The 25,601-nt window shown below is 42.4% G+C and overlaps 1 protein-coding gene across 1 annotated transcript; it reads left to right on the top strand.

Moving 5' to 3' along the window:
* Positions 1–25,403, top strand: LOC125886496 (protein FAM83B-like). The gene is made up of 5 exons (XM_049572746.1): positions 1–92; positions 328–824; positions 9,613–9,777; positions 18,068–18,192; positions 19,962–25,403. The coding sequence occupies exons 2-5, from the start codon at positions 378–380 to the stop codon at positions 22,096–22,098; spliced, it is 2,874 nt and encodes a 957-aa protein (XP_049428703.1). The 5' UTR covers positions 1–92; positions 328–377; the 3' UTR covers positions 22,099–25,403.
* The last annotated feature ends 198 nt before the right edge of the window (positions 25,404–25,601 follow it).

Genomic DNA, 25,601 nt, shown 5'->3' with positions numbered 1-25,601 from the left:
CCGAGGCTGACTGGAGGGTTTCAGTTTGCTCTGTTTGAGCTGTTTCTTTAAGGTTCAGGACTCTGCACAGGATTTCTTTCACCAGTCATGAAGTAAGTCTGTTTAAGAGTTTTTTCATCAACAATAACTACCTGAAGAAGTCCCCGCATGCCTTGTAATGTTTACCTAGCCGACTTGTGGTGAATCACACTTGACAGACAGGTTTAACACTTCACAAGTGTAAACTGCTTTTTCTCTCTCAATGAGCTCTCTGGTGTCTCTCTTCGTTTAATTTAGTGTCTTGTTTAAACAGCATGATTAACAGTCACACAACTTGTCACACTGAAGGTAAACAAGAGGCTTGTTGCGCATAGAGACGCAAAGGGGATCCAGCATCCATGGAGTCCAATCTGTCCTGCCTGTCTTCACTCAAAGAGGACGACTTTCTGCTTTACATCCAGCCACATTACAAAGAAACCTACCGCCTGGCCATTTACGCCCTCCTGTGCGGAGGCAAAGAGGCCTACGAGGAGTTCCTCCGAGCCGAGCAGATCAGCCACTTTCTGTCAGAGCAGGAGATCCTGTTCATTTTGGAAAATGCAGAGTTACCGGTTGTGGAGAATGACGACAGCTGCTCTGAGGGGAAACGGCCCACAGATGAAGCCAGCCCCTCTACCTACTTCCCAACCGAGTCAGATGAGGAGGTGCCGGACCTGGACCTGGGCTGGCCGGAGGTCTCGCTGGAGTGCGTGGACACCAACATCAGCCTGCTGTTCCACCCCCCCAGACAGAACACACCAACCATTAAAGAAGTGATTCGTAAACAGATACAGGAGGCGAGGCAGGTGAGAACATGATGCTGTCGAATACATGAAAAGGTGAAGTCAGGGTCATCTTGTTTGTCATGGAGGATACATGTGAAGGGAGTCATCTTCTTGTTTTTGGTGCACATATATTTAACACTGCACACTGACAAATGCAGCACAAAGACAATAGCACTTAATCTGCAGAACAAACACGCAATGAAAGGTGTTGCTTCCCACAAGAGAAAATACACATCACACTACATATTTCTCTGCAAACGCACCACACCGTTTGCACTGCCGTGTTTCTACAGTAGCCCTGAACAGACAAACCAAATGCTGACTCTACACTGGGACATTTGTGTTATATGTTACCTGAAGGCCACTGTGGGTTCTCATATGCACAGGGGGGTATTCAGTTGGTTGCAATCTGCAATCTAACCGCTACATACCACTAAATCCTACACACTGCTGCTTAAAGTAAAAGTAGAAATGCCACAGTCTAAAACCCTCCCTTACAATTAAAAGTTCTGAATTCAATAGGATACTTAAAGGAAAACTACGCCCATTTTTTTTAAATTCATACATGTTATTCCTGTGTTCTAAGACAGTCTAAAAATGTTAGTTAACATGAACAACTCTCTCCCAAATCTTAAAACTAGAGGGCTAAAACTAAAACACTGATGTGACGGTATAAAGTCTGGAGCTGCTCCACAGACAGTAGCCCTTTTTAGAAGGAATTGTGCAAATTTGCAGGAAAGCCCAATCAGTCTTTTTTCAGCATTGGCAGTATAAAAACAAAATCGGGGAGTGCAGCAAAATGCCGCCTACCTACTTTTGTTTATACAGAATGTGCCTTTTTCGGGGCAATGGGGGGCGTGAGCAAGTAACAAAACATGTAGCTCAGCGTGTGACGTAAACAGTGACATGGGAGGGAAGCCGCGGCTGGTCAGTCCTTCGGCAATTCTCTCCTAAGTCGGCCCGTTCTTCACCGTCCCCGTCATCTGACGGTTAATGGCCTCTTCGTTAGCGAGGACAAGGAGGGCGCGCAATTCCTTGTCTCCCCAGTTGCTCATCTTTACAGTGTCTGTCAGGTTTGTGTTTCCCTCTTGCTACTAGCTGCTCGCTAATTCCTGCTATCAGCTGTTTCCTGTTTATCCACCGCCAGTGGCTCGCACGTGCGGTGTCATCAACAGCTCCTCCCACAAGTCATCAACAGCCCCTCCCGTGGCGGAAGGCCGCCTTGTTCTTTTTAAACTAAAAAGGTTCTGCCAATATGTCTACCCTACGAGGCGGATGGAAGAAAACATATGGGAATTCGTGGTGTTTCCCTTAATGCCCAGTTCAGACCAAAGATTCACGACAAGACGAGTCGAAACAGGCAACTGCTTGCGATGCGCTGTTCTGCAACTTTCTAAAAACCAAGTAGTTCACAACAATACAACTATATGAGATGGTGAATCATCTCTGTGCAACAACTCTGTACTTTTGAGCATCAAACACTAACTTTCCTGCATTCTGGTGAATTTTTCGGCATCAATTTATGGTAGAAATGTGTTGAATGCAGTCAAAATAAAACTAAATAAAGTTAAAAAATAAAGCTACTTTTATGCACGTGTTCTAAATATTGAGGGCAGGGGCGTAAAATAAAGCAGTGCCATATGGTATATATGCCCTTGAAAAAGGTAAATCCATCTTAGTCATGTTTGTTTTTGTAAAACAGTCACTAAAATTCACAAAATTATATGTTTATTGCAAATAAACTATAATAATCTTGTAAAATTGTAAAAATAAATTTAAAATGTCTCATTTTCTTAGGTATTTTTGTCAAATATTGATAAGCAATAATGATTGATGGGTGATATAAGATGTACATTGAAGTTATCCAATGTTAAGTCTCTGATCATGTGACGAGACAATATGTGCACAATTGCATGCACTACGACCATCTTATTGGCGTGCACTGGGGCAACGCCACTGATTGACGGGAATGTGTCTCCTGTGTCCTCCCTGAAATTTATGCCTACGGTTGCTATGGCAGAATTTTCACCTCAGAAAAAAGTAGCACAGAAACATCTCAAACTGCTGCTGCAGAGCAGTTCACTCCTCCAGGCCTGTAGCTGCCACCAGTGACCGCCTACATATTTTCTCTGGGGACTGTTTTAAGGCCTTCATGATGACAATTCAAATGGCAGCAGTTTATTTTAAGAGTCTGTAATTTCCTAATTTTTTTTCCGGGAAGGAATTATGTCATCTTATAATTGTTCTGAGGCAATTAAGTTTACAACGAGGAGGAAACATGCAGAAACACATCATAAAATAAAAGGAGAAGATGCACTCTGTCTGACTCAGTGATCATGTAAGAGCCTGTGGAGCTCACCAGCAGACATGTGTTAGACCACACATGTTTGAACGCAGCCTGCCGCTCATCTGTAGGTCAGACCTGCTCTGTCCTGCCGCCGCTCACTCATCGTGATAAAATGATTAGCACTTTGCTAATCTAGGAGCTGATGATTCGGTTTGCTGGTTCTAACTGGTAAATCTGTAAAAAATGAACCCAGTGACTGGTTTAAAGCTAAAACAGCTTGTTGTGATTCAGTGACAACAGATAGAAATATATCAATAACTGAAAGAGAAGAATACAAACTACACGATGTGAGAGGGTGCAGCTACAATATGCAGCAAACGTCCTACAAAAGACAGGAGTTGTGACATCACAAACTACCCAGCAGTACCACCCAGTGTCTATCTGCCAAAATATCTTTTTGTATAGTTTTTTAAATTGTTTTATATTTGTGCTTTTGCTTCATCTCATCACGCAGCCCGTTCCACATGTTCACCCCAAACACTGAAATACACAGACTCCTCTTAGTTGCATGAACACATTGTTTTTTAAAATTAAGTTCTCCTCTTAAAGTATAACCCCCCCTCCTGTCACAAAACATTTTTTGAATGTTGCCCGGAAGTAGATTATTTCTTGCTTTAGATTAGCTCTACCTTTACCAGCTGCGACGTTAAAGTGATGAACACATTAGTGCATCAGTGATTATAATCCAGTAATAAAATGGACCATTCTTCACAATGAGTACATGGCAGATCATGAGACAATGGGCCTCTGGGCACAGCTATGCAAAAGGTGCTACCACCTCTGTTACACAGGAGCATGACACACAAGCTTCGTAGTGGTTTAGCCTCTTTTTGTTGCTGTTTTTTGTCTCTTTGTAGTCAATATGCATCTTTTTGTGGTTTTGTGTCTCGCCATGGTGATTGTTCCTAGTGTGGTAATTTGTTTTGCATCTCTTTGTTGGAATTTTTGCGTCTCTTTGTGGTCATTATGAGTCTCCTGGTCAGTCCACGTTTATTGGAGTGACATTTTGCAGGTGAAGGCCAGCGGTTCCCTGACACTTTGGGCCCCTGGGCCAATCCTGTAGCACTGTTTAGTCAAGTCAGATTTATTTATAGAGCACATTTAAAAACAGCAAATGTTGACTGAAGTGCTTCACAAATAGATAAAAAAAAACACAGGAATGATCAGATAAAAACAGACATAAATAGTTCATTCAGGAGAGACACGTTCTGAGAGAAAGAATATTTATTTACATGTGAATATAAGTATGAGAAATGTTAAAAGTCTTAGGCGATTAGACCTCATGTATTCCAGGAGGGTGGTTGAGACATAGTAATAATAATAATTAAGCTTTATTTGTATAACACCTTTCCAAACAAAGTTACAAGGTGCTTTACAACAGCAGAATAAAAAGGCAGAATCCAATAAAATGACAATAATATAAAAACATTATAAGAACATAAAAAACAATAAAACATTAGAAAATAGAAAACATTAGACATTATTAGAGTATATTATTAGATGACAACAGCAATTAAGTAAAATCACATTTAAAAAAGTGTGTTTTTAAAAGAGATTTAAAAGAGGACAGAGATGTGACTTGCCTGATCTCTTCCGGCAGGTCGTTCCAGAGCGACGGGGCCCTGATAGCAAAGGCCCGGTCGCCCTTGGTTTTCAATCTAGATCTCTAGACCTTCTCTAATAGGGACCCACCGGACGATCTCAGGCTACGCCTTGGCTCATATGGTACTAAGCAGTCTTTGATATACTCAGGGGTCAGTCCCATCCAGGCCTTAAAAGTGATCATTAAAATCTTAAAATCAATTCTAAAACGCACAGGTAGCCAGTGTAATGAAGCTAAAATCGGGGTTATGTGTATTCTTTGGTTTGAATTTGTGAGGAGTCTGGCGGCAGAATTTTGAATAAGCTGAAGTCTGGAAAGATTATGTTTACTTAGGCAGGAGTAGATCGAGTTACAGTAATCTAAACGGGATGTGATGAATGCATGAATGACAATTTCCAGGTTCTTGGGAGACAGAAATAACCGGATTTTGGAGATTCTGCGTAGTTGGTTGAAACGAGACTGGACAGTTGTTTTAACATGCTGATTAAAGTTGAGCTTACTATCAAAAATGACACCAAGATTTCTGCAGCTGGGGGTGATGCTGGTGGAGAATAAGCCAAGTTGTGGTGAGATGTGATTGTGTGTGGTGGCTGGGCCTATGATAATGACTTTGGATTTGTCTGGGTTCAATTGAAGGAAATTATTAGACAGCCAGATTTGTACTTCATTTAGGCGTACCTGGAGAGTGTTTAGTTGCTGGTTGATGGTAGGGTCGAAAGAGAAATAAAGCTGTGTGTCATCTGCGTAAAAATGGAAACTAACTAACTAGTAGACGCTGGTGGTGGTGGTGGTGGTGATGGTGATGAGATGAAGAGGGAGATGAGGATCTGGATGTGAAGAGGAGTGGGCTGTTGATGAGCTCATCCTGGGCTCTGGATTAGGTGACTGGAGGTGAATGGTGTTGAGGATGATGCCATGATTCCACCTCAAATAACAGCTGACAGGAGCAGAGAGGAGAACAGATTAAATGTTTGGCAGCAGCAACACGAATGGCTGACGGAGATCATGGCGAAGTTTGATTGGCTAACAGGAAGAGGGAACACCTATAGTCAGCTGATTGGTGGAAGTGGTGAGAGTGGGATGGAGAGAGAATTGTGAATGGATATAGCATGAAGAAAGTTCTCCTGATTGAACTGAGTTTCATTTGAGTGACATTTTGCATTCTGTAGGGCAAATGGACCTGCACTTGTATCGCAGTTTTCTAGTCTTCCGACCACTCAAAGCACTTTTACACTACGAGTCACCAATCACACACACATTCACACACTGGCGGCCGAGGCTACCATACATGGTGCCAGCTGCTACTCAGCAACCATTCACACATTTACACACCGATAAAATAAGCCATCAGGAGCAATTTAGGGTTCAGTGTCATACCAAAGGACACTTCGACATGCAGACTAGAGGAGCCACGGATCAAATCGCCAATCTTCTGCTTAGTGGACGACCCGCTCTACCTCCTGAGACGCAGTCATAGGGCTGAATGACATGGATAAAAACAAATATTGCGATATTTTTGACCATACATTATATCTCAATATCAACATCCAGAACTTTATGTTAAGTATGTAACGTGACGACACCATTTGTGAGACACTAATTCATTAGATACCATACAAACTGTTACATGAGGATACGTTGTGAGACAATATTGTAGGGTTGACGATTGGTACGTTCACAAAATATTTCCACTATAAGATTTTTTAAAAATAATCATCAGAAATGTGGGTACAATAGAACAACTAGAACAGCTGGGTAAGTTAAAAAATTACAGCACTTTACTGTGATGCAGCCTTTAACACCAGGAGAAGACAACACTTACAATATTACAATATCCAAAATCTAACTCGTTATAGAGTCTCATCCCATAATATCCAAATAATATTTGGAGAGGAACCAGCCCCAGTTTTTTGGACAGCATATTTTGGCAAAATTATAAATATTCATCTGTTGTAACGATTACAAAAAACTGAGCAGCAACCGTCAGCTGGTGCAGAAAACCTGTATCCAGCAGCTACTAAAGTTACAACAATGACTCTTAGCTGGCAGAACACTGACTCGCAGAAAAAGAACTGAGCACCTGAGGCCAATTATTAGTCATTACTCCTTTTATGAGAATAAATGACCAAACATGTTGCCACAGCTCGAGGTACATACGTCTTAACATTTAAACTATATTACTCTACACTCTGCTCAGCTTCACAGAGACAAAAAAAAGTGAATTCGCCAACTGTGAAATGACTTCCTCATCGAAAAGGTTCCAATGAAGGCCATGTTTCGCCTTCAGACACATGGCATTAACCAGCCAACGTGTCTCAACTTGAATGTTCTCGATGTTCAGCTCCACACGTTGCGACGACAACCAGCTCGCTGTCTCCTGAGCTGAAACTAATAATTCACCATTTACAGCAGGGCGCGTGTGTGTGTGTGTGTGTGTGTGTGTGTCATTGTGAGTGTGCAGGAAATGGACTTGTATTCCTCAGATATCCACCAACTGAAAATGACTGATGAAATGCACACAGTGTAGCTGCTGCATGTGCCACTGTTCAGTGTAACAGTTTGTAAAATCCAGTCTGATCATCAAAACACCATAAATCCTCAGAGAACCACTCCTCATATTTCACAGAACATCTATCTGATACAACATGTCCTGTGTTAATAATTTACCTCATAAAGACGTAGAAAGAAAGAAAGACAAAAAAAAGGGTGGGTTAACAATTTACGTAAAAAAAAAGTAAGCCTCACTGTTCGTCTGATGATCCCACAGCACTAGAATGCTTTTTCACAATGTCTTAAATCATGAAATCAAGACTTTAAATCTTGAAAAAGGGACATTTTAAATGTTAAAATCCATTTTACGGGATTATATTTGCAATATGTGTTTTAGTTTTGTGCATGCATTCAAATAACTTCATACATCCAGATTCATTCTCCATGTGGCCAGTAGAAGTTGAGGTGAAGAATTTGTCAAGTCAGGAAAACATTTATTCATTTATCTATTTATTACAAATGTATTTTAACTTTGTAGAACTTCTGCATGATCGACCAAATCACCAGAATAAATGTTGGCATGTGCGTTTCTGTGAACCCTGTAGCCTAACGTTTGTATGTCAATATGAGCAGATACATTGAAACTTTATGCTTCTTTACGTTTCAACAATGCTGTGGTAAACACATGGTTGAGTTTAGGCACAAAAATTACTTGGTTATGATTAGGAAAAGATCACGCTTTAGCTTAAAATACCCAGTTTTTGTGCCACAATCCCAACTGGAACTGGAACTGAAAAGGGTTTATTTCAGGGTAAGAGTCACTTTTCATGACACTATGCCAGCAGAAATGTAGCAATAACTTGGTAAAAAATAACTTCACATCACTATCTCTGCAAGAAATGCAGCAACACAAGGGCGTTAATACGAGCCCTTTTTAGATGGGAATTGTGCAAATTTGCAGGAAAGCCCAATCAGTCGTTTTTCAGCATTGGCAGTATAAAAACAAAATCGGGGAGTGCAGCAAAATGCGCCTTTTTCGAGGCAATGGGGGGCGTGAGCAAGTAACAAAACATGTAGCTCAGTGTGTGACGTCAACAGTGACGTGGGAGAGAAGCCGCGGCTGGTCAGTCCTTTGGTGATTCTCTCATAAGTCGGCCCGTTCTTCACCGTCCCCGTCATCTGACGGTTAATGGCCTCTTCGTTTGTGAGGACAAGGAGGGCGCGCAATTCCTTGTCTCCCCAGTTGCTCATCTTTACAGTGTCTGTCAGGTTTGTGTTTCCCTCTTGCTACTAGCTGCTCGCTAATTCCTGCTATCAGCTGTTTCCTGTTTATCCACCACCAGTGGCTCGCACGTGCTGCATCATCAACAGCTCCTCCCACAAGTCTTCAACAGCCCCTCCCATGGTGGAAGGGCGCCTCTGTCTTTTTAAACTAAAAGGGTTCCACCAGTATGTCTACCCTACGAGGCGGAAAACTGGGCACTTTGGATCACCTCGCCAATCCGGCTCTGTGTGTCTAAACGCTCGCAGCTTGCCGGCTAAACGGCCCAACATTCACTGAAAATCTGGCAGTGTAAAAGGGGCTATAGACAGTGCAGGCAGTGCAGTTGCACCGGGGCCCATGGGATGGAGGGGCCTGTAGAGAGAGGCCCCTCTCTCTCTCTCTCTAGCAGAGGACGGGTCCTTGTGAGTGATTCAACTTGCAACCTCAGAAATACACCTGTGTTCAAAGGAGAACATGTTAAAATACTAATTCTGTTATCTGCTATATCTGCCCTCGAGAAGGCAAACCCATCTCCCTCAGTGTTTCTATTTTCATTTGTGAAACAGTCAGCGGCAACCTACAACTATATAAACTATATATAAACTATTTAACAGATCCATTTAATGAATAATTTCTTATTTCATTTGGTATTTTTGTCAGTGATGGTTGGTAGTCTGTATGTTGATGTTGTCCAACGTTAAGTCTGTTTTTGATCCTTTTGATCTTTATGTGACGATACTATAAAAGATATGGTAGATGTTTTGACGCAAAATCTATCGCATCCAGTGTACGCCAATACAGCGATGTCTCTGTAAAAAAACAACCACTTTGTCTGGCACTATTCTCAGTGGAAACTCAGCAATGGGCTGCTACCACATGTGGTAGCTAATTAAAGTCACTGTATAAACAGTGATGACTCCCTACAAAACAACTGGTTTGTTGTTTGTTGGTTTCAAACAGAGGTCTGCAGGGCTCGGTCTCACTCATAAGTCTGACTTGCGGCGTCAGAAACCAACGGAAAAAGGCGTCCTTAAATGTCTTTAAAAGTCCTGACTTTGACTCCTCAAACGTGTGTCATCTTTCCAAATGTTTGCTATGTCTCCAGGTTATTGCCATAGCGATGGACGTGTTCACTGACGTCGATATTTTCAGAGAGATCATTGCTGCAACGCTGAGAGGAGTGATTGTCTACATCCTCCTGGATCATTCCCAGTTCAAGGGCTTCCTCACCATGTCACGCAGAGTGGGCGTCAACATCCAAGACTTTAAGGTGAGAATATTCACAGCTGTCAAAGACAGGAGGATGTATAACCATTTCAGATACTGGGGTCTTTTCTAGGGTGTTTGGTTTGCGGCCATGTTGGTAGTTACTGCAGCTCTCTTCGAGCCTTAATCTACTTTAATGAAACATACTTTATATTCAAGAAGTCACAAATTAGGAGACATGAAATGACACCAAAATGTGTCTTTGAAATTTGTTATGTCAGGTGAGATTTTGAAGGATCTCAGTCTCCCTAGAGCTAAAAAAAAAAATCCGTTGGAAGTGCATCTTAAAGTCTTACTACAACATATATTTCATGTCATGGACACCAGTTATTTGTAATTTATTTAGGACTACATGACAGTATCACAATGCATCTGTGTTGTGTGTGAAACTCATGAAAATGTTTCAACAGAACAAAAAGAAAAACCCTCCAAAATAAAAGGCTCTTCTCGTAATGTAGTAGTTGTAGTAGTAGAACGAATTTTTTTTGCAACTGTGTTTCTGCGTCTGCATCATCATGGCCTTCACACATTACTGTCCACCCAGCGGTTTCAACATTAGACTACTTTCTGTTCCAAGTTTGTTCCTCAATTTCATGTACAGCAGATGCGTATGTTTCAAAACAATGTTTATCTGGAAAAACTGTGGAAAACCAGGCAAGAAGGATTTTTTTTGATGATGTTTGGAGCATCTTGGAGCTCCTGTGAGAGGGCATTTTTGGTCCAAACCACAGTTTGAGCCTGAAAAGTTAGAAATGTCATGTGCAAATGTCAAATGCATCTTAAATATAGTCATTCAATCCTGTAATAAACAAATACAGATGTAGAATACAGATGTAGAATCGCTCTTGATCTTCACCCACACTCCCTCATATAAAATCTCTTTAATATCTGATTTTAAAAGTAACCCACTGAGTTTTTTTCAGCTATTAGCGCTAGGGATTCATGTTTTTATGAGTGGGTCCCCATGTTGATTGTTCTCATGCGTGTGAATGGGGACCCACATGCACGCGCACATGGGTGACATTCTTGCCAACGGTCTTACACTATTTCACTGATCTACAAAAGGGGGTAAAGCAGGAAGATGTGCAGCAATGCACCAAAAAAAAGGCAGTGAAGAGAACTGCTAGCAAGTATGAATGGACATAAGCAATGTGTAATTTACATTATTTCAAAAATGGGCTTTGCAAATTATTTTAATGTGGAAAAAATTCGGTCTACATATCATCATACAACAGTTCATATGATATGCAACAAATTTATGCACCATGAATGACATTGTATACTTCATGTAAAGTTACTGTGGGAGGTTTAGGAAAAGAAATAACTGTTGAGTTAAAGAACGACAGGTGGACTCAATAATGCAGACAACCACAGAGCACAGTTCAAAAAGGGATTATTTGCTCCACCAAGACAATTATACTAGTTGTCCAGAGTGGGTTTTGAACCCAGGTCTTCTGCATTGAAGGTGGCAACACTGCTGTTGGACCACATGGACAGGTAGTACTTACTGGCTGATACCACAGATAACCAGGACAGGGGAGAGGACGGAGCTGGACTGAGGCAGGGTGTTGGGAGATCCAGGATTGGGTGTCAGAGGAGTGGGGCAGGCAGTAGAGCAGAGCAGGCTGAGGAGGATGCGGCTTGAGGCTGGACTGCAGCGGGCACAGATCAGAGTTAGGAGCGAGGTAAATGGCCAAAAAACAAACATGCACAAAACCTGGTGCAAGACAGGTGCCAAGAGCTTTACCATACGAAGGTTGACAACGAACTGGCGACGACTGCAGAGAAGAGCCGGTCTCAAATACTCCAGGTAGATTGCTGAATGATTGCAGGTGTGGAGATGATTGCTGCAGCCTGCCTCACCTGCTCACACTCACACAGAAAGGAGGAGGGAAGGGAAGAGGGAAAGGAAAAACCAGGTGCAATCCTAACAACAACAAAAGAACAACCTGGAAAGAAGCTCTGACCAATTGTCAAATGGAGTGCGAGACTGATCGGCGGACCGCTGCGCCAGATCATCATGGTGAAGAGGGAGCTGAGCCAGAAGGCGAAGCTCTCAATGTACTGGTCTATCCACATCTCAAAACTCACCTATGATCATGAACTCTGGGTAATGAACAAAAGAATATCGTGGATACGAGAGGCTGACATGAGTTTCCTCCGTGGGGTGTCTGGGCTCAGCCTTATAGGGGGAGGAGCTCGGACATCCGGAGGGAGCTCGGAGTAGAGCCGCTGCTCCTTCACATTGAAAGGGGTCAGTTGAGGTGGTTCGGGCATCTGATCAGGATCCTCCTGGGCCCCTCCTGTTGGAGCTGTTCCGGGCAAATCCCATTGGTAGAAGGCCCCGGGGCAGGCCCAGAACATGCTAGAGGGATTACATATCTCATCTGGCCTGGATACAAATCGGGGTCCCCCAGGAGGAGCTGGAAAGCTTTGCTGGGGCGAGGGACGTCTGGGGTGCTTTGCTTGGCCTGCTGCTCCCACGATCCAGCCTCAGTTAAGCGGCTGAAAATGGATAAATGGATGTAACATGGTGATGACGAATGACTCAAAGTTCACACAGTTCTGAACAGCGGTCTCCAAGGGAAAGTCCTGTGTTTTGTGACCTATCAACCACCCCAATCTCCCTCCTTACGAGACCACTTAGTTCTTTATTCTCTACTCCCGTCAGTGCACTGGTCACCGATCCCAGCCTTCCTAAATTCATGGGTTAATACGAATTACTGACTCGTGATTACATGTGATAAGTATAATTTTGATGCACTACTTTTCACAGAGAAAACATGCAAACAGTGCATGAGGACAGCCTGGTTCAGTGCTTTTGTCATAGCTTTAAGGATGCACACAATGACAGTGAATGTAATTGGAAAGTCCACAGGGCAACTTTAATGTTTCAGTTATATCCTAAATTCATTTACCATTAGATTTCCTCAGACATCCAAGTGAGAACAGGAATAGACGCAACCCTTATAGACTCCCAGAGGATCTCTCATACATGCTCAATTTGATAAGTTTTACAAAGCCCTGTTTAGGGTATGATGTTAGAAAATTGTTGCTTATTGAATCACAGACAGAAAGACATTAGTTTTTCAAAGCCACAGTGTACCAAACACAAAAGCTGACAATGTACTACACAGTAACAAATATGATGTGATGTGGACATTTTCTGACATTTTGGGGCGAAAAAAAACAACGATCCATCTTCCTGCTCCATCAGCTTATGTTTGTAGATTTATATTCTGCCAGTGTTTCCTGCCGGATGAAGCTTCGCCTGTGGCATGACCTTTCTTCTATTGGCAGGAGCATTAAGTGGATTAAGTCTGACATTTGCTCCACGCCCTCGTGGAAACGCTGTCATTTACCAGCATTTCCCTGCTGCGTGCGTTTCTACCTGTCATTATCATACGAGACAACTGCAGCAGCCGTAGGACAGAACTGTTAGCGTGGCTGGATTTTCCAGTTAAACAGCATCAGGACAGATTGAGCAGTCCAAACAACAAGTCGTCAGAGGGATCACAGTGACGGCTTTATGATCAAATTGCTTAGCCAGTAGCCACATCAAAATACCAGCCTCAGAGAAAGTGACGCACAGGTTTGATCTTGTTGAGTATCACAAGGAGTGTGTGTGTGTGTGTGTGTGTGTGTGTGTGTGTGTGTGTGTGTGTGTGTGTGTGTGTGTGTGTGTGTTAAAGCCGCAAGTAATGGAAATGGAAAAGACTGCTTCTCTACTTTCCTAATTTCCCACAATTACTTTGTTCATAATTTGCTTTTAAAGTGTATAAAGTCAAATCAAGTGAAGAAATATGCATCTCATTTAAAATGAAAATGTTTCTTGTGCTTAAAAACAGACTGTGTTATATGTTAATGAGGTCAGACAGTTCAAACCAGGATATTTTAGAGGACAAAATGACTAATTGTTCACAAACAAGCTGAAGAATGAGTCAAAAAAAAAGGCCCAAAACCACAAGAGGAGTCACCTGACACACAGACAGGCTTTGCAAGAGATTTCTGAAGCTGAACATGTACTTATTATCTAAGACTGATGGGCTGTGTTTGTTGGATACATTTTAAATTCTTAAAATCTAACCTAACTGGTTGGTCAGTAGGTGCAAACTCACCCTGAGCAGCCAAACATTGTTCAAACCCACAGAACTGTATTTAAAGCTCTAGTGGAGATTCCACTGTTTCCAGAGATCATACCAAATAATTCAGGTAAAATTAAATTTGGTGCAAAAGACATGTGTTGTGTTTGAATGTTTTAATGTAACATAAACATGAAAAAATCTTGTTTGTATGTTTATTTTCGTTTTGCTTTAGTTTGTTTGCATCTAGTCCCCCCCTTCCAAGTGGTGGCAGTGTCGGCAGCCAGTATCAGGCCAATTTACTGGGGCATCTCGGCAACCAGGCACCGCCCTACTTATTTCCTCCAGCGTGCCAATTTTGGGCCGCTGCTGGGCCAGGTCATTTTTAATAACAGCCCAGCGATGGCAGTGTCAGCAGCCAGGATTCAGGCCAGTTTATTTAGCCCAATTATGGGGCATCATTAATGCTGAGTCATGCAAGCGAATGCAGCCCGACTTTTTTTTTTTTTTTTGATGTGCCAAGTCTGGGCCGATGCTGTGCCAGGTCATTTTCGTGATTGCAATGTTGGTAGCCAGGATTCAGGCCAGTTTCTTTAGCCCAAATATGGAGCATCATTCATCCCAAGTCCTAGCCAGGCCAGCCAGCCTGGGCACGGCCTAACTTATTGCTTCTGGCGTGTCGAGTTTGGGTGGATGCTTGACCAGGTCATTTTTAAAAATGGCCCAGTGATGGCAGTGTCGGCAGTCAGGATTCGGGCCAGTTTATTTAGCCCTACTATGGGTCTCAGCCAAGTCAGCCAACAGGATGCAGCCCGACTTTATTTTTCAAGCTGATGCTGGGCTGGGTCATTTTTGATAACAGCCCAATGATGGCAGCGTCACCAGATTCCAGAATCTTGCCAGTTTATCTGGCCACATTCTGCGGCATCATTCATCAAGAATCTCAGTTGTGAAGTTGGGCAACTGGGCACGGCCCAACTTATTTCTCCCAGCGTGCAGTTTGGGCCGATGCTGGGCCAGGACATTTTTGATAACAGTCAAGTGATGGCAGTGTGGACACCAAGGATTTGGGCCGGTTTATTTGGCCCAATTATGGGACATCATTCATCCTGAGTCCTAGCCAAGCCAGGCAACCGGACATGGCTCGACTTATTCCTTCTGGTGTGCCGAGTTTGGGCCGATGTTCGGCCAGGTCATTTTTGATAACGGCCCAGTGAGTCGCAGCCAGGAGTCAAGCCAGTTTATTTGGCCCAATTCTTGGGCATCATTCATCTAGAGTCCTGGCCCAGTCAGGCAACCATGCAGCGTGCTGAATTTTGGCCAGTGTTGGGCTGGGTCATTTTGGCTTCCTGGGTTGTCTTGTGTTGCTGTTGTGTTGTTTTCATGTGTGTCACTTGTATTGCACCTTGGTTTTTATGTTGCATTCTTGTGCAAACAAACGAACAAATAAACAGAACTGTAAACATCATAAAGCTTCAATGAGCTTTCCATCTTTTACAGCTACTATAGGGGAGATGAAAGAGGGGTAAGATTACAGTCTGTGGTTTGTAGCTTTGGGAACTGCAACAATCATCACACAATTACCTGATCATTCACGAAACATGGAGCAACAGCTCTGCTGTTCTTATACCCTTACAGCTGAGGCTGTACTTAGAATTTGGTCATTAGTTTTGAACTTGTTCTCTCATTGCCTGAAACGTTGAACAAGTTTCTATTTACAGCCCGCTCGTGGCGATGGATGCAAAATCAGGAGTCAGCAGGTGTCATCTTCTGGGGCCCATGAAACTGTAGAAAATTAATGCCAATCCATCCAACTGTAGTCAAGATATTAAATTCTGGATTAAAGTGTTGGATCGTTTGACAGAGTGATGGATTGACACACGGGCATAGCATCATTTCTCTGTACAATTTAATGCCTAAACCCTCTTGACATACAAGAAATAGTATACCAGACTGTTAATGTCTAACTTAAATGTATCAAACCTGTGTTCCCTCAACTGTTTTATTATCTCTCTAAATCCTTACACGTTGTTAGACTACATAGCCATATCTGAAATAATAAATAAATCAGTAATATCATATTGGCAGTTACCAAACTAGTAAAACCCAACCTCAAACCAGTAAACCCACAGCTGAATTAGTTTCGTGTAAATAAGCTGAAACATTTCCTGCACAGGCCTGAGAGGTTTTTAAACAGGCAGTGTCACATTCCAGATTCAGATTCTGATGCAGTACTTGTCCTTTGAAAAGTTGACGATGTGGACAGTGTTTACCAGGGTGTTTAACCTGACTTTTCTGCTTTTGGATTCATTTTGCGAAACTTCCAGGCCACCTCTTTTATTTCCGTGTGGTATGAAAGTCAATCAGCTGACTTTTTAAACTTGCTTGAGTTGTGTCACAGACATTACAGTCAGCATCAAGTTATGTATAAGGCTTGCTCAGTCACAGTGTCATTGCACAGCTGGACAGTTTATAAGATCAGACTGATTGAAGAAAGTCTGCAATTAATTAGCATGCAGTGGATCACATGCCTACTTGTACCCAACTTTCTGGCTGGAAACTTTGCTGTTTTGGTTCATTCTCACAATGTCCGTGGGGTTTTTTCAGCAAAAAACAGCTCTGAAAACAGACTGCATGCTACTGTCCGAGCATGAAACGGCAGACAGACACAGTTAGAGACAAGATGATCATTTGTCAGTGTAAGAGCCAGATAGTTCAGAGTTCTGCATGTCGCCCTTTTTAAAAACCAGCACCCACTCATACCTGTAACACTCAGTACCATATAACGCTCAGTACCAGAACGGACGCGTTACCCATCATTATGTTTTAGTCAAAGCTGCACCCACCCAGCACCTGTGATTAAACACACACAGGCTACAGTCACTTACATTAAGCTGGGTTCTTAGTTCTTGAATTACAAATCCAGTGGAGGAGATGTCACTTTCACTGGCTGCGCTTGATGCCAGGATGGTGAAAACATTCTGCACAATCACTCCCAGGTTAGGAAACATCATAGCATGCTCCTTCCACTACCATAAAACCTCAAAAGGAGCTGCCTCCTCATCCTCGGGCTGCAAAGATTCATGCAGTTCTCCATGTTGGTGACGAATGTGACGATGGGCCAAAGGTTCGACTTGTGTCATTGACTTTCAAAATAAAAGTAATCGCGGCTTGATAATAGTTTTTTAGTTGTCAAATAATACACATATACTTCACATCTTTATCATTTGTTTTATTCTGAAATATGAAAAATAGATATTTGTTCTCACCCGCTGCGCGTCTGTACCCACAAGTACCCAACCCAGTGCTGAGAAAGTTCCCTCAGGAGTTCGTGAAAACCAAAAGGTAAACAAGAGAGTGAGTATTAGACTTACATTCATCAGGATGCCAGAAACACCACTCCAAATAGAAAGCCGTTTGTTAGCAATTTTGTCCCATGAAGTAAAAAAAAAAGTGATATGTCAATGATATGTTTAAAACTTGTTTCTGCTGCCCCCAAGTGGCCAAAAATGAGTTATTGTAGATTTAAGTTAAAATGAAGGCAGATGCACCCAGGTGTCCATAGCTAACAATGCTAGGTTATTTGGGGTTGGGGTGTATATTCCTGGGCATCCTAGCAACACCGAAATACGGAGTTAATATAAACAGGTCTACTCAGCTATTCTGCCCCTAAGTTTATGTACACGGTGTGCATTTAGCAGCTTTATATATCCAGAAAACAGAAAATAAGAAGTCAGCTAAGTCTATAAATAACCTTTCATCCACATCTTATTGTCTGTGGACTGTGTTGCTTTATATACTACATCACATGACTTTCAGGTAGCACATTTGTGAGTTTTTCTCATCAGTTTACCCCTTAAGTCACAGAAAATATCCAAGATCGATAAGCCTAACCATGACTTATCTGCCATAACCCTCTCCGCCTTGAAGCATCATTGTGACGAGTACTAGCCAATCACAGCCCGCAGTGGGATCCATTAGAACAAGTTGCAGAGCTGAAAAGCTGCAGTTTGACTATTCTAAATAAATGCAAATAGATGTGTAAATAGTTGAAGTGTCAATAGAAACCCTGAAAAAAATGTACTGATTTAAAAACACGCATGTACAAACGATCCACTCAGTGACAATAATGACAGAAAATTCATCCTGTTTCCTTCCCTCTACCTGGCTCAGGTATGTCTAACCTGGTGACTCTCTTTGTTTCTCCATCAGAACCTACGCGTTCGGACGGTTCAGGGTCAGCAGTATCAGTGTCAGTCTGGAGTGAAGTTCCATGGAGATCTGGAGCAAAGATTCATCCTGGTGGACTGCCAAACAGTGTTGTATGGGACATACAGGTTAGTCGATCCTACCTTCACCCTTTTTGCACATGAACACAGTTAAATCAAAACAGGGGCCATGATTAATTATTTAATCCACCTGTTAAATGCAATTACTCAGATTCCCCGATTGAGTTTTAAGGGAATTTGGTGCCTCTTATTGTTTTGTTTTGTTTTTTTAATTAAAAACTTGGTAAACTGAGATGATAGCATAATTCAGCGAGTCACATGGACCCCACCTTGTATTAACATATAATCCATTTCTGGATGTCCTGTCCAGGCAAAGAAAAACACTCATGAATGCCAAGTGTAAATTCACACTGAGCCCATCTTGCACTACGATTGCCAGGTGTTCAATCAAAACAAAGTTACCACATAAAGCCAAGATGAAATGAAAGATGCTTTTTAATCCTCTAAGATCACATCCACACTTTTTGATTACCTGTTTATCAATATATGCCAATTTTTTTTAAAATTTTTTTCTTATTTCTGCTTGATACATGCATACCTTTTTTTTCCAAAATGAACTTACAACAGATGTCAAACACTTCATTTTTTGGTTTATTTCCTTAGGTTTAGGCAACAAATGCACGTGGGTTTAGGCAAAAAACATAATGGTTCAGCTTAAAATTCACACTTGGAACAAACACTGGGCTCCCAGGTGAAAGTCTGGAGTTTGTTTGACCCATTCACCAGCCCTCCCGCCCCCCATTATATATGGTATTCTCGCTTTTTTCAAATTATAATGGTTGCCGGCCGCGTTACAAACTGCCACACCTGCAACATATCACACCCCTGCAAAAGGTGCCTCTGTGCATTGGTGTGTGACGCCGATGTTCACTGACAAAGCAACAATATTTCACAAATTGTCTTGTTGCCTGCTGCCTCTAAAACTGACACACCTGGTGCATATCATACCGCCTCAATATGTGTCTCTGTGTATCGGTGTCTAACACTGACATCACTGACAACGTGGCTGTATTTGGGAGGAGAAGTTGGGATTGAGAACAGGCTGTATTCTTATATCAAATCACCATGTTTTTTTCCTGTAAAACAAAATATGACATTTTTTTACGTAAGCTAGTACCAACCAGTTTCAAAGAATAACCATTTCCACCCATCAATCAATCTGCAACTTTTAGCCGCATACAGCTAATATTTATTAGCAAAAGTGTGCTACGCTGGTGTGTCTTGGGGTATTGCCATGTTAAACCTCATGTTTTTGTTCCCAAAGTTATGGGAACTTTGGGAACAGGACTGCTTCAGCAACTACATGTAACCAAACTCCAGCCCGAGCACACGATGAGCTTTGTCTCTTTGTCCCTGACAGGTAATGCTGTCCCGTCAGTGTACACCACCAGGGCCTTTCCATGTCTGTTATGGCACACCCACTTCTCAACAATCAAATCAAAGTCTTCCCAATGTTATATCCGACCTACCTATCCTCTTTCACCAAGAAATAGGTCACGACACTGAAGCTGGATACCCTTGACACACCGTTTTATCTGGACTTAAAAAAAAATCTGCCTGGCAAGTTGAGATGTCAGCTAACCCTGTGTCTTTCTGCTAACTCAAGCAATCCTGGCAAAAGGTACAGGTAGTAATAGTAGCTTGTCAGAAGCAAGTCTCAGTCCTCTCCAGCAAAAACTGATTTCAAAATACATGACACTCACCCAATGCTGTGTGTCTAAGTCCACCAGCTGTGCTTAATTAACTGGCATACTAATATCTGATCTCAATCAATATCACATGAACACTTAGTAACATGTCGCCATTTTCTTTTTCAGCTACACATGGTCGTTTGAGAAGATCAACCTCAGCATGGTTCTGGTGATCACGGGTCAGCTGGTTGCCTCTTATGACGAGGAGTTTCGGAGACTGTACGCTCGCTCCACAGTTCCTGCAATTCTGTCTCAGGAGAAGTCATCTGTCCAGTACCTACGAGACACTGTGGCCCTGCACAGCCCAAACTCCAGCCAGCTCTCCCTGCACCAAATTCACATGAGACCCAAAGTGATGCATGGCATGAGGAGCGCTCAGGATGACAGGCTGAACAGTGCCGCCCTGATGACGAGGGGCCTGAGCGTGCAGGAGAGGCTGCATCAATCTCACTGTCTTGACATGGGGAATCTGGTGCGGGGACACAGCTACGGCGGAGAACTGCAGAAGCTGAACTCCATGACTCGGCTGAGGATGGGAACCAAGGACATTGGAGTCCCCTCTCCTGAGAAGACTGGACTTAACATGAGAGGGGGCGGCGACATGCTGCTGACAAACAGGTTGTCTCAGCAGCACCTTCGACACCGGCTTCGCTATGGAGCGGACCAGAACCTCATACCATTCAACTCTGAAACATCCCTTCACAGATGGAAGATGGATGCATACTTTAATGACAGCAACGCTCCTTTAGATGTATCATGTGAGGCAATATCCCCTGTGGCATCTCCATATAGTAGTCACACAGGCTTAAATGAGCATCAGTCGCAGCTGATTCACAGCAGGTCGAGGGACATTAAGTCCAGGATGGAGGAAATGAGGCAGAAGAGGCTCAGTCTGCAGGAATACACCAATCTCAGGCAGAGCCAAGAGTCCCTGAGGTCTATGTTTCAGACTCTGGACAGACCGAAATATATGTCTCCATTAAGAGGTCCTGACATGAGGCAGAGTGTGACAGAATTAGAGCCAAAAGTGCAAAACGGTTTCAGCCTGGAACCGACCAACCACAAAGACAGTGAGACAAATACAGAAGGTGACAAAAGACAGCAAACTTTCACTGACGGTCAGCGCTCTACCTCTCACTACGATGTCACAATGGCTCCGGATCGAAAGACGGCACAGACGTACGACTGGCACGAACCTCTTTCCAGGACAACCTCAGCTGCTGATTTAGATATGAAACTCAATGATCCGTCGCTCAAGCTGGCTCATTTGCAGCCCAGCGGTCTCCAACACCCAAGAGCGATGGAGTCTCTGACTAAGATCCCTGAAGAGAGAGAGGGTTCACGTGTCAACAGTTCCGACTCAGCTGCATTCAAAGAGGCAAATGAGGATATTCAAAAAGAAGAGAAACCTGTTCCAAAGGAGAACGCTGTGAAACCCAACTTACCTGAAGAGTCACAGCGCCAGGATCAAACCAAAGGAAGCCCTGGTTCTGTGGGTAAGGTGACCAACAGTTCAGGCTCAGCTGCTCCAAAAGAAAGAAAGAAGTCAACATCCAGTGAGGCCCAAACTGCCCCAAAGGTCTTAAACACTTCTGCAGGATCTCATCATGCAGGGGAAGCTAAGAGTGGCCACACAGACAAAAAGCAAACACAGCACGAGGAACCACCCCTTCAAAGGAAGAATTCTTTGAGGAAGAAGGTATATTCGATGCTTACGCCAGACGAAAAGAAAGCATCCAAAAAGGAGGAGAAGTCGCTCCACAGAAAGGGGTCAATGAGGTCACATGGTCAAAACCAACCAGTCAAAGCAGACCACTCACAGGCAGCTGCGGTAGAGCAAACAACAAAGAAAGGTCAATCACTGAGCACGTCCAGGTCGCAGGGCTCTCTCGGTAGTCAAACAGAGACGGAAAAGCACAAGTCTCCATTCCCGAGATTATCTCCTCATCGTTCAAGCAAAAAAAAGACAAACCCTGCAGGAGAGCAGGACAAAGGCTCGAGGAGCACTCTGGATGACGAGGGATTGACTGTCTATCAAACCAGGAGAGAGAAAGCCTACAGTCGATTCGAATATTTGCTCAGCACTGACAGCATTCCTCTGGATAAATCGATGAAGGTGCCGAGCATGTATCCTCCAGAGAAAAGCTCTTCCCTGAACAGGAATGACTCTGGCTATTCAATGTATAACACACAAAGTGGCACTGACAATAAACTGGGGAGATTCATGCAGCGAGTAGGAAATCTTATAGGTAAAAACAAGTAGAGCTGCAGGAAGAGAAGAAGAGCGCCATGCTCAGGGAATGAAGACTAAGTCAGCGCAAAGTCATTTTATTGTTGGGTGATTTATTTAGGTTCCAACACAGAGACAAAGATACTGTGCATGCAGTATGATACATTTTTCCATCAATGAGTTAGATAATGTGGCTCTTATCAGGGAAGATATTTACCACTGATGACTAAACACAAGATGTGATTTATCAGGTGTCTGCTACTAAATCAGTGTCAATGTATGACCCTGATTGGGATGTTACAGGGGAGCAGGGTTCATATGGTAATACCGTTAAGTCAAGGTGTTTACGGATGAAGTAATAGCAGGGTGAATATGACAGTAGCGCTTGCAGATGAGTTGAGTTGTAAAAATGGTTGTGAGAATACATCTTATATATATATATTGAAAGTGTTTTGGAAGTTCTCTGAAAGGATAAATCTGGTGAGATTTTCAAAACCAACAATGAATGTATCTACCAACAAGCAGTGTGTGTGTACCAAAGCCTGACATATCCTCCTGAGACCCTGTGTCCTCATATGAGGCCATCACGTTTTGGGTTTACTTGATCTTATGCTTCATTCTACTTTACTCAGACCTGTTGTCCTTGATCTTGGACACTTTTTGTGCCATCTAGTGGCAGTAGGACCACAATACACTTATCCATGTACATTTATGGTTGAAACTTGTGTATTTATGATTAATAATGTTTGTAGTTTGATATGGCAACAATTAAGTGTTTGTTTGAGGACATTGGGACTTCATTATCGTTGACAATGTTTAGGTTTTTATACCTAGCGGGTCCTACTGATCCCAAATAGCTAGGAAAAATTAAAAGTGCATACCAAACAAATGTTCAGGTCTCAGGAGGATATCTTCAGACCTGCCAACCTATTGGGACAGTAATGTACACTAGAACGATTTATCACTCTAAAGTACGCAAAAAGCTGATGACCAGTTGTGTAGTATTCGTGTCTAACAGCAAGAGGTAGCAGAAATACACTAATGAGCATTTAGTGTGCTGAAAAGCAAAAGAATAAGAGCTCAACCAGTTTTATCACCTTGCCTTCACCCACTACGAAAAAAGTATGTGATGATTGACATATGCGTCATGTAATTTCAAAAGACATTATCTAAGAGCCGCAAATCAACAGCAACACTCTTGACCTTGATTATTATCTCTCCCTTTTTCCCCTTCCTCACTGCAGCTGGATGGTTCCCAAGTCAGGACTATTTTGTGAACTCCTATACAAAACAGTCTGAAGGCTATGTGTAGAGTTGAGACTGCGATTTGAGGTAATGTCTGCCTAATGTTACATAGCTAGGTATTTGTAAGTTAGCTTGCTTGTTCATCAGTCATTTAAGTTGGCAAAGTACGTTATATTGTACCTATGTCGCAGATGGTTAAATGTGACTTTTCATAGTATCAGTAATATTAATTATAGCAGCCAAACACATAATGAGAGGAGCAGATCATGGCACCCCCATGAAGAAAGAAAGTGCATCCACTGCAGAAACTCCTGGATAGTTAGTGAAAGAGTTGGCCATAGTTGGCCACAGTCAGCAATACCATTGGGATCAGCAGGTTATTATTGAACACTGAATGATATGTTGATGTATCGGCACGTGTTGTGAATTTAAAGAGATAAAATAACAACAAAAACGGCAATATCAGCTACATATTGAGCTACTCCACCCCGCTCTACTGAGGATTTTTGCCATGCAGGATATACTGTGTTATGCACACGTGTACATGAGCTGAATGTTTCCAGCATAAGGTGGTACTCCAAGACTTTCTTCAAGGTTGGCAGGTCTGTATCTTGTTCCTCTGTGCCACAGAGCTCCATTGGGTTACATGTTCCTTCATCGCTATGAACACTCTCTGTAGATTATTTTTGACTCAGTCCCACATACACCGTCCTGCTGCCACAAATACTCACCACAGCAACAAATGTGGATTTATCTGCCGATGTAAATAGTCCCCAGCAAAATGCACAATTTCCTCCTGTTTGAGTAACTTTTCTTAAGCACTACCCAGGCAGCCAAAATGACCCGTCCCAGAACCGTCCTGAACTCGGCATGCTGGATGAAATTAGTTGGGTCATGTCCGGTTGCCCTACTTGGCTTAGACACGGCATTAATGACCCCCCCAGAATCGGCTGCCGACATTGCCGTTACTGGGTACTGTTACCAGCTGTTGAGTATGGTTTTTTTACCTGTTTTAGGAACCAATGGGCTTGTGGAGCTTTGAGAGCCACTGCCAAGGCAAGGCAGCCAGAAAGTATTGATGTCATTGTTGGTTTTTGTCTTTTTCATGGAATTAGTTATCCATGAAAAAAAAAATTTCGCCAACCTTATCCTTTATTGTGCGTTTGTTTTGGCTGATATGTAAAATACATTTTTTCTAAAATGGCTTGATGTTGTACATTTCCCCCTCTGTCTTGTCTTTTAATGATTTTGACATTCACGTCTCAGCTGTCCTCGTGCACCTGCAAGATATACATGTTTAAAGCATAATACAACCACGCTGACTAAAGGGAAATGTAGCCTTGAACCAAAGAGTTCAGTGCGAGTAATGAGGTGTCTCTTGCAACTCTTTAATGTCTTCACAGACATCACTGTCAACAGGATTCACTGGATGTACTTTCTCATGAAGAAATACTTCCTTTGAAAACCCTTCACAGTGAAGTTAGTTGTTTGTCCAGAGTAACTAGGACAGGGCTTCTGGAAAGAGGTGCTGATCTGCAGTTGTATTTTTTCAACACACATAACACTAGCATTCATCTTCATTGTATCAGTGTGTATCAAGTATCATGTAAAAAAAAAAAAAAACAGAAAACTTTTTTTGAGAGGGTCAAATTTTGTTCTTGAACTTGGGAACAGCAGTTTCGGAAAAAAACAATCACACCTCAAGGTCTGTTTAGTAGCTACTCTAAAGCTTTCAATCAGATCACACCAAAATGTAATATTTTTGGAGGACTTAAAGGGCTTCTCGTCCATGGCCTTGAGGTGCTAAGAATGTTAAAAAAAAAAAAAACACCCAGAATTCCATGACAACTAGGCAAACTATATCTGCCGAGAGAGATCATGATTGAAAGCTCCGGAACAGCAACTAATTATACTTTGAGGGGAGATCGTTTCCAAATGTTTTGTTTGTTTGCTGTGTTTTAAATTGGGTGAACTGACACTTTTTCTGTCATTCTCTGATGTGAGTAGTCCTATGTGAAAATGTAGATTACACCTACAAGTTTTTACATCTGAAATACACACTGTAAATAAAAGCATAAAATTTGTGAAAACTATGCCTACATGTGAAAACCAACTTGCTTCCCAGAGGCACTTGTGCCTTTTTGGATTTTACTTGTGTCCTTTTTGTGAAGAGATGAAAGGTTTAGCTGGGAAACTCTCTGTTACAATAAAAATATAAGTACTTCTCTCAGCCTACAAGAAAACAAGACACCTCTCACGCGAGTCAGGCATATAAATACTGGGACTGTGAT

The sequence above is a fragment of the Epinephelus fuscoguttatus genome, linkage group LG3 (assembly GCF_011397635.1).
Source record: "Epinephelus fuscoguttatus linkage group LG3, E.fuscoguttatus.final_Chr_v1".
NCBI classification, from domain to species: domain Eukaryota; kingdom Metazoa; phylum Chordata; class Actinopteri; order Perciformes; family Serranidae; genus Epinephelus; species Epinephelus fuscoguttatus.
Note: the sequence above shows the minus strand (reverse complement) of the source record. Positions and strands in the feature narration are given on the sequence as shown.

Coding starts and splice junctions, on each gene's coding strand:
- LOC125886496 (XM_049572746.1), top strand. CDS start 378: ATGGAGTCCAATCTGTCCTGCCTGTCTTCACTCAAAGAGGACGACTTT. Junction 9,778..18,067: donor TCAACATCCAAGACTTTAAG/GTGAGAATATTC, acceptor TTTCTCCATCAG/AACCTACGCGTTCGGACGGT. Junction 18,193..19,961: donor GTGTTGTATGGGACATACAG/GTTAGTCGATCC, acceptor TTTCTTTTTCAG/CTACACATGGTCGTTTGAGA.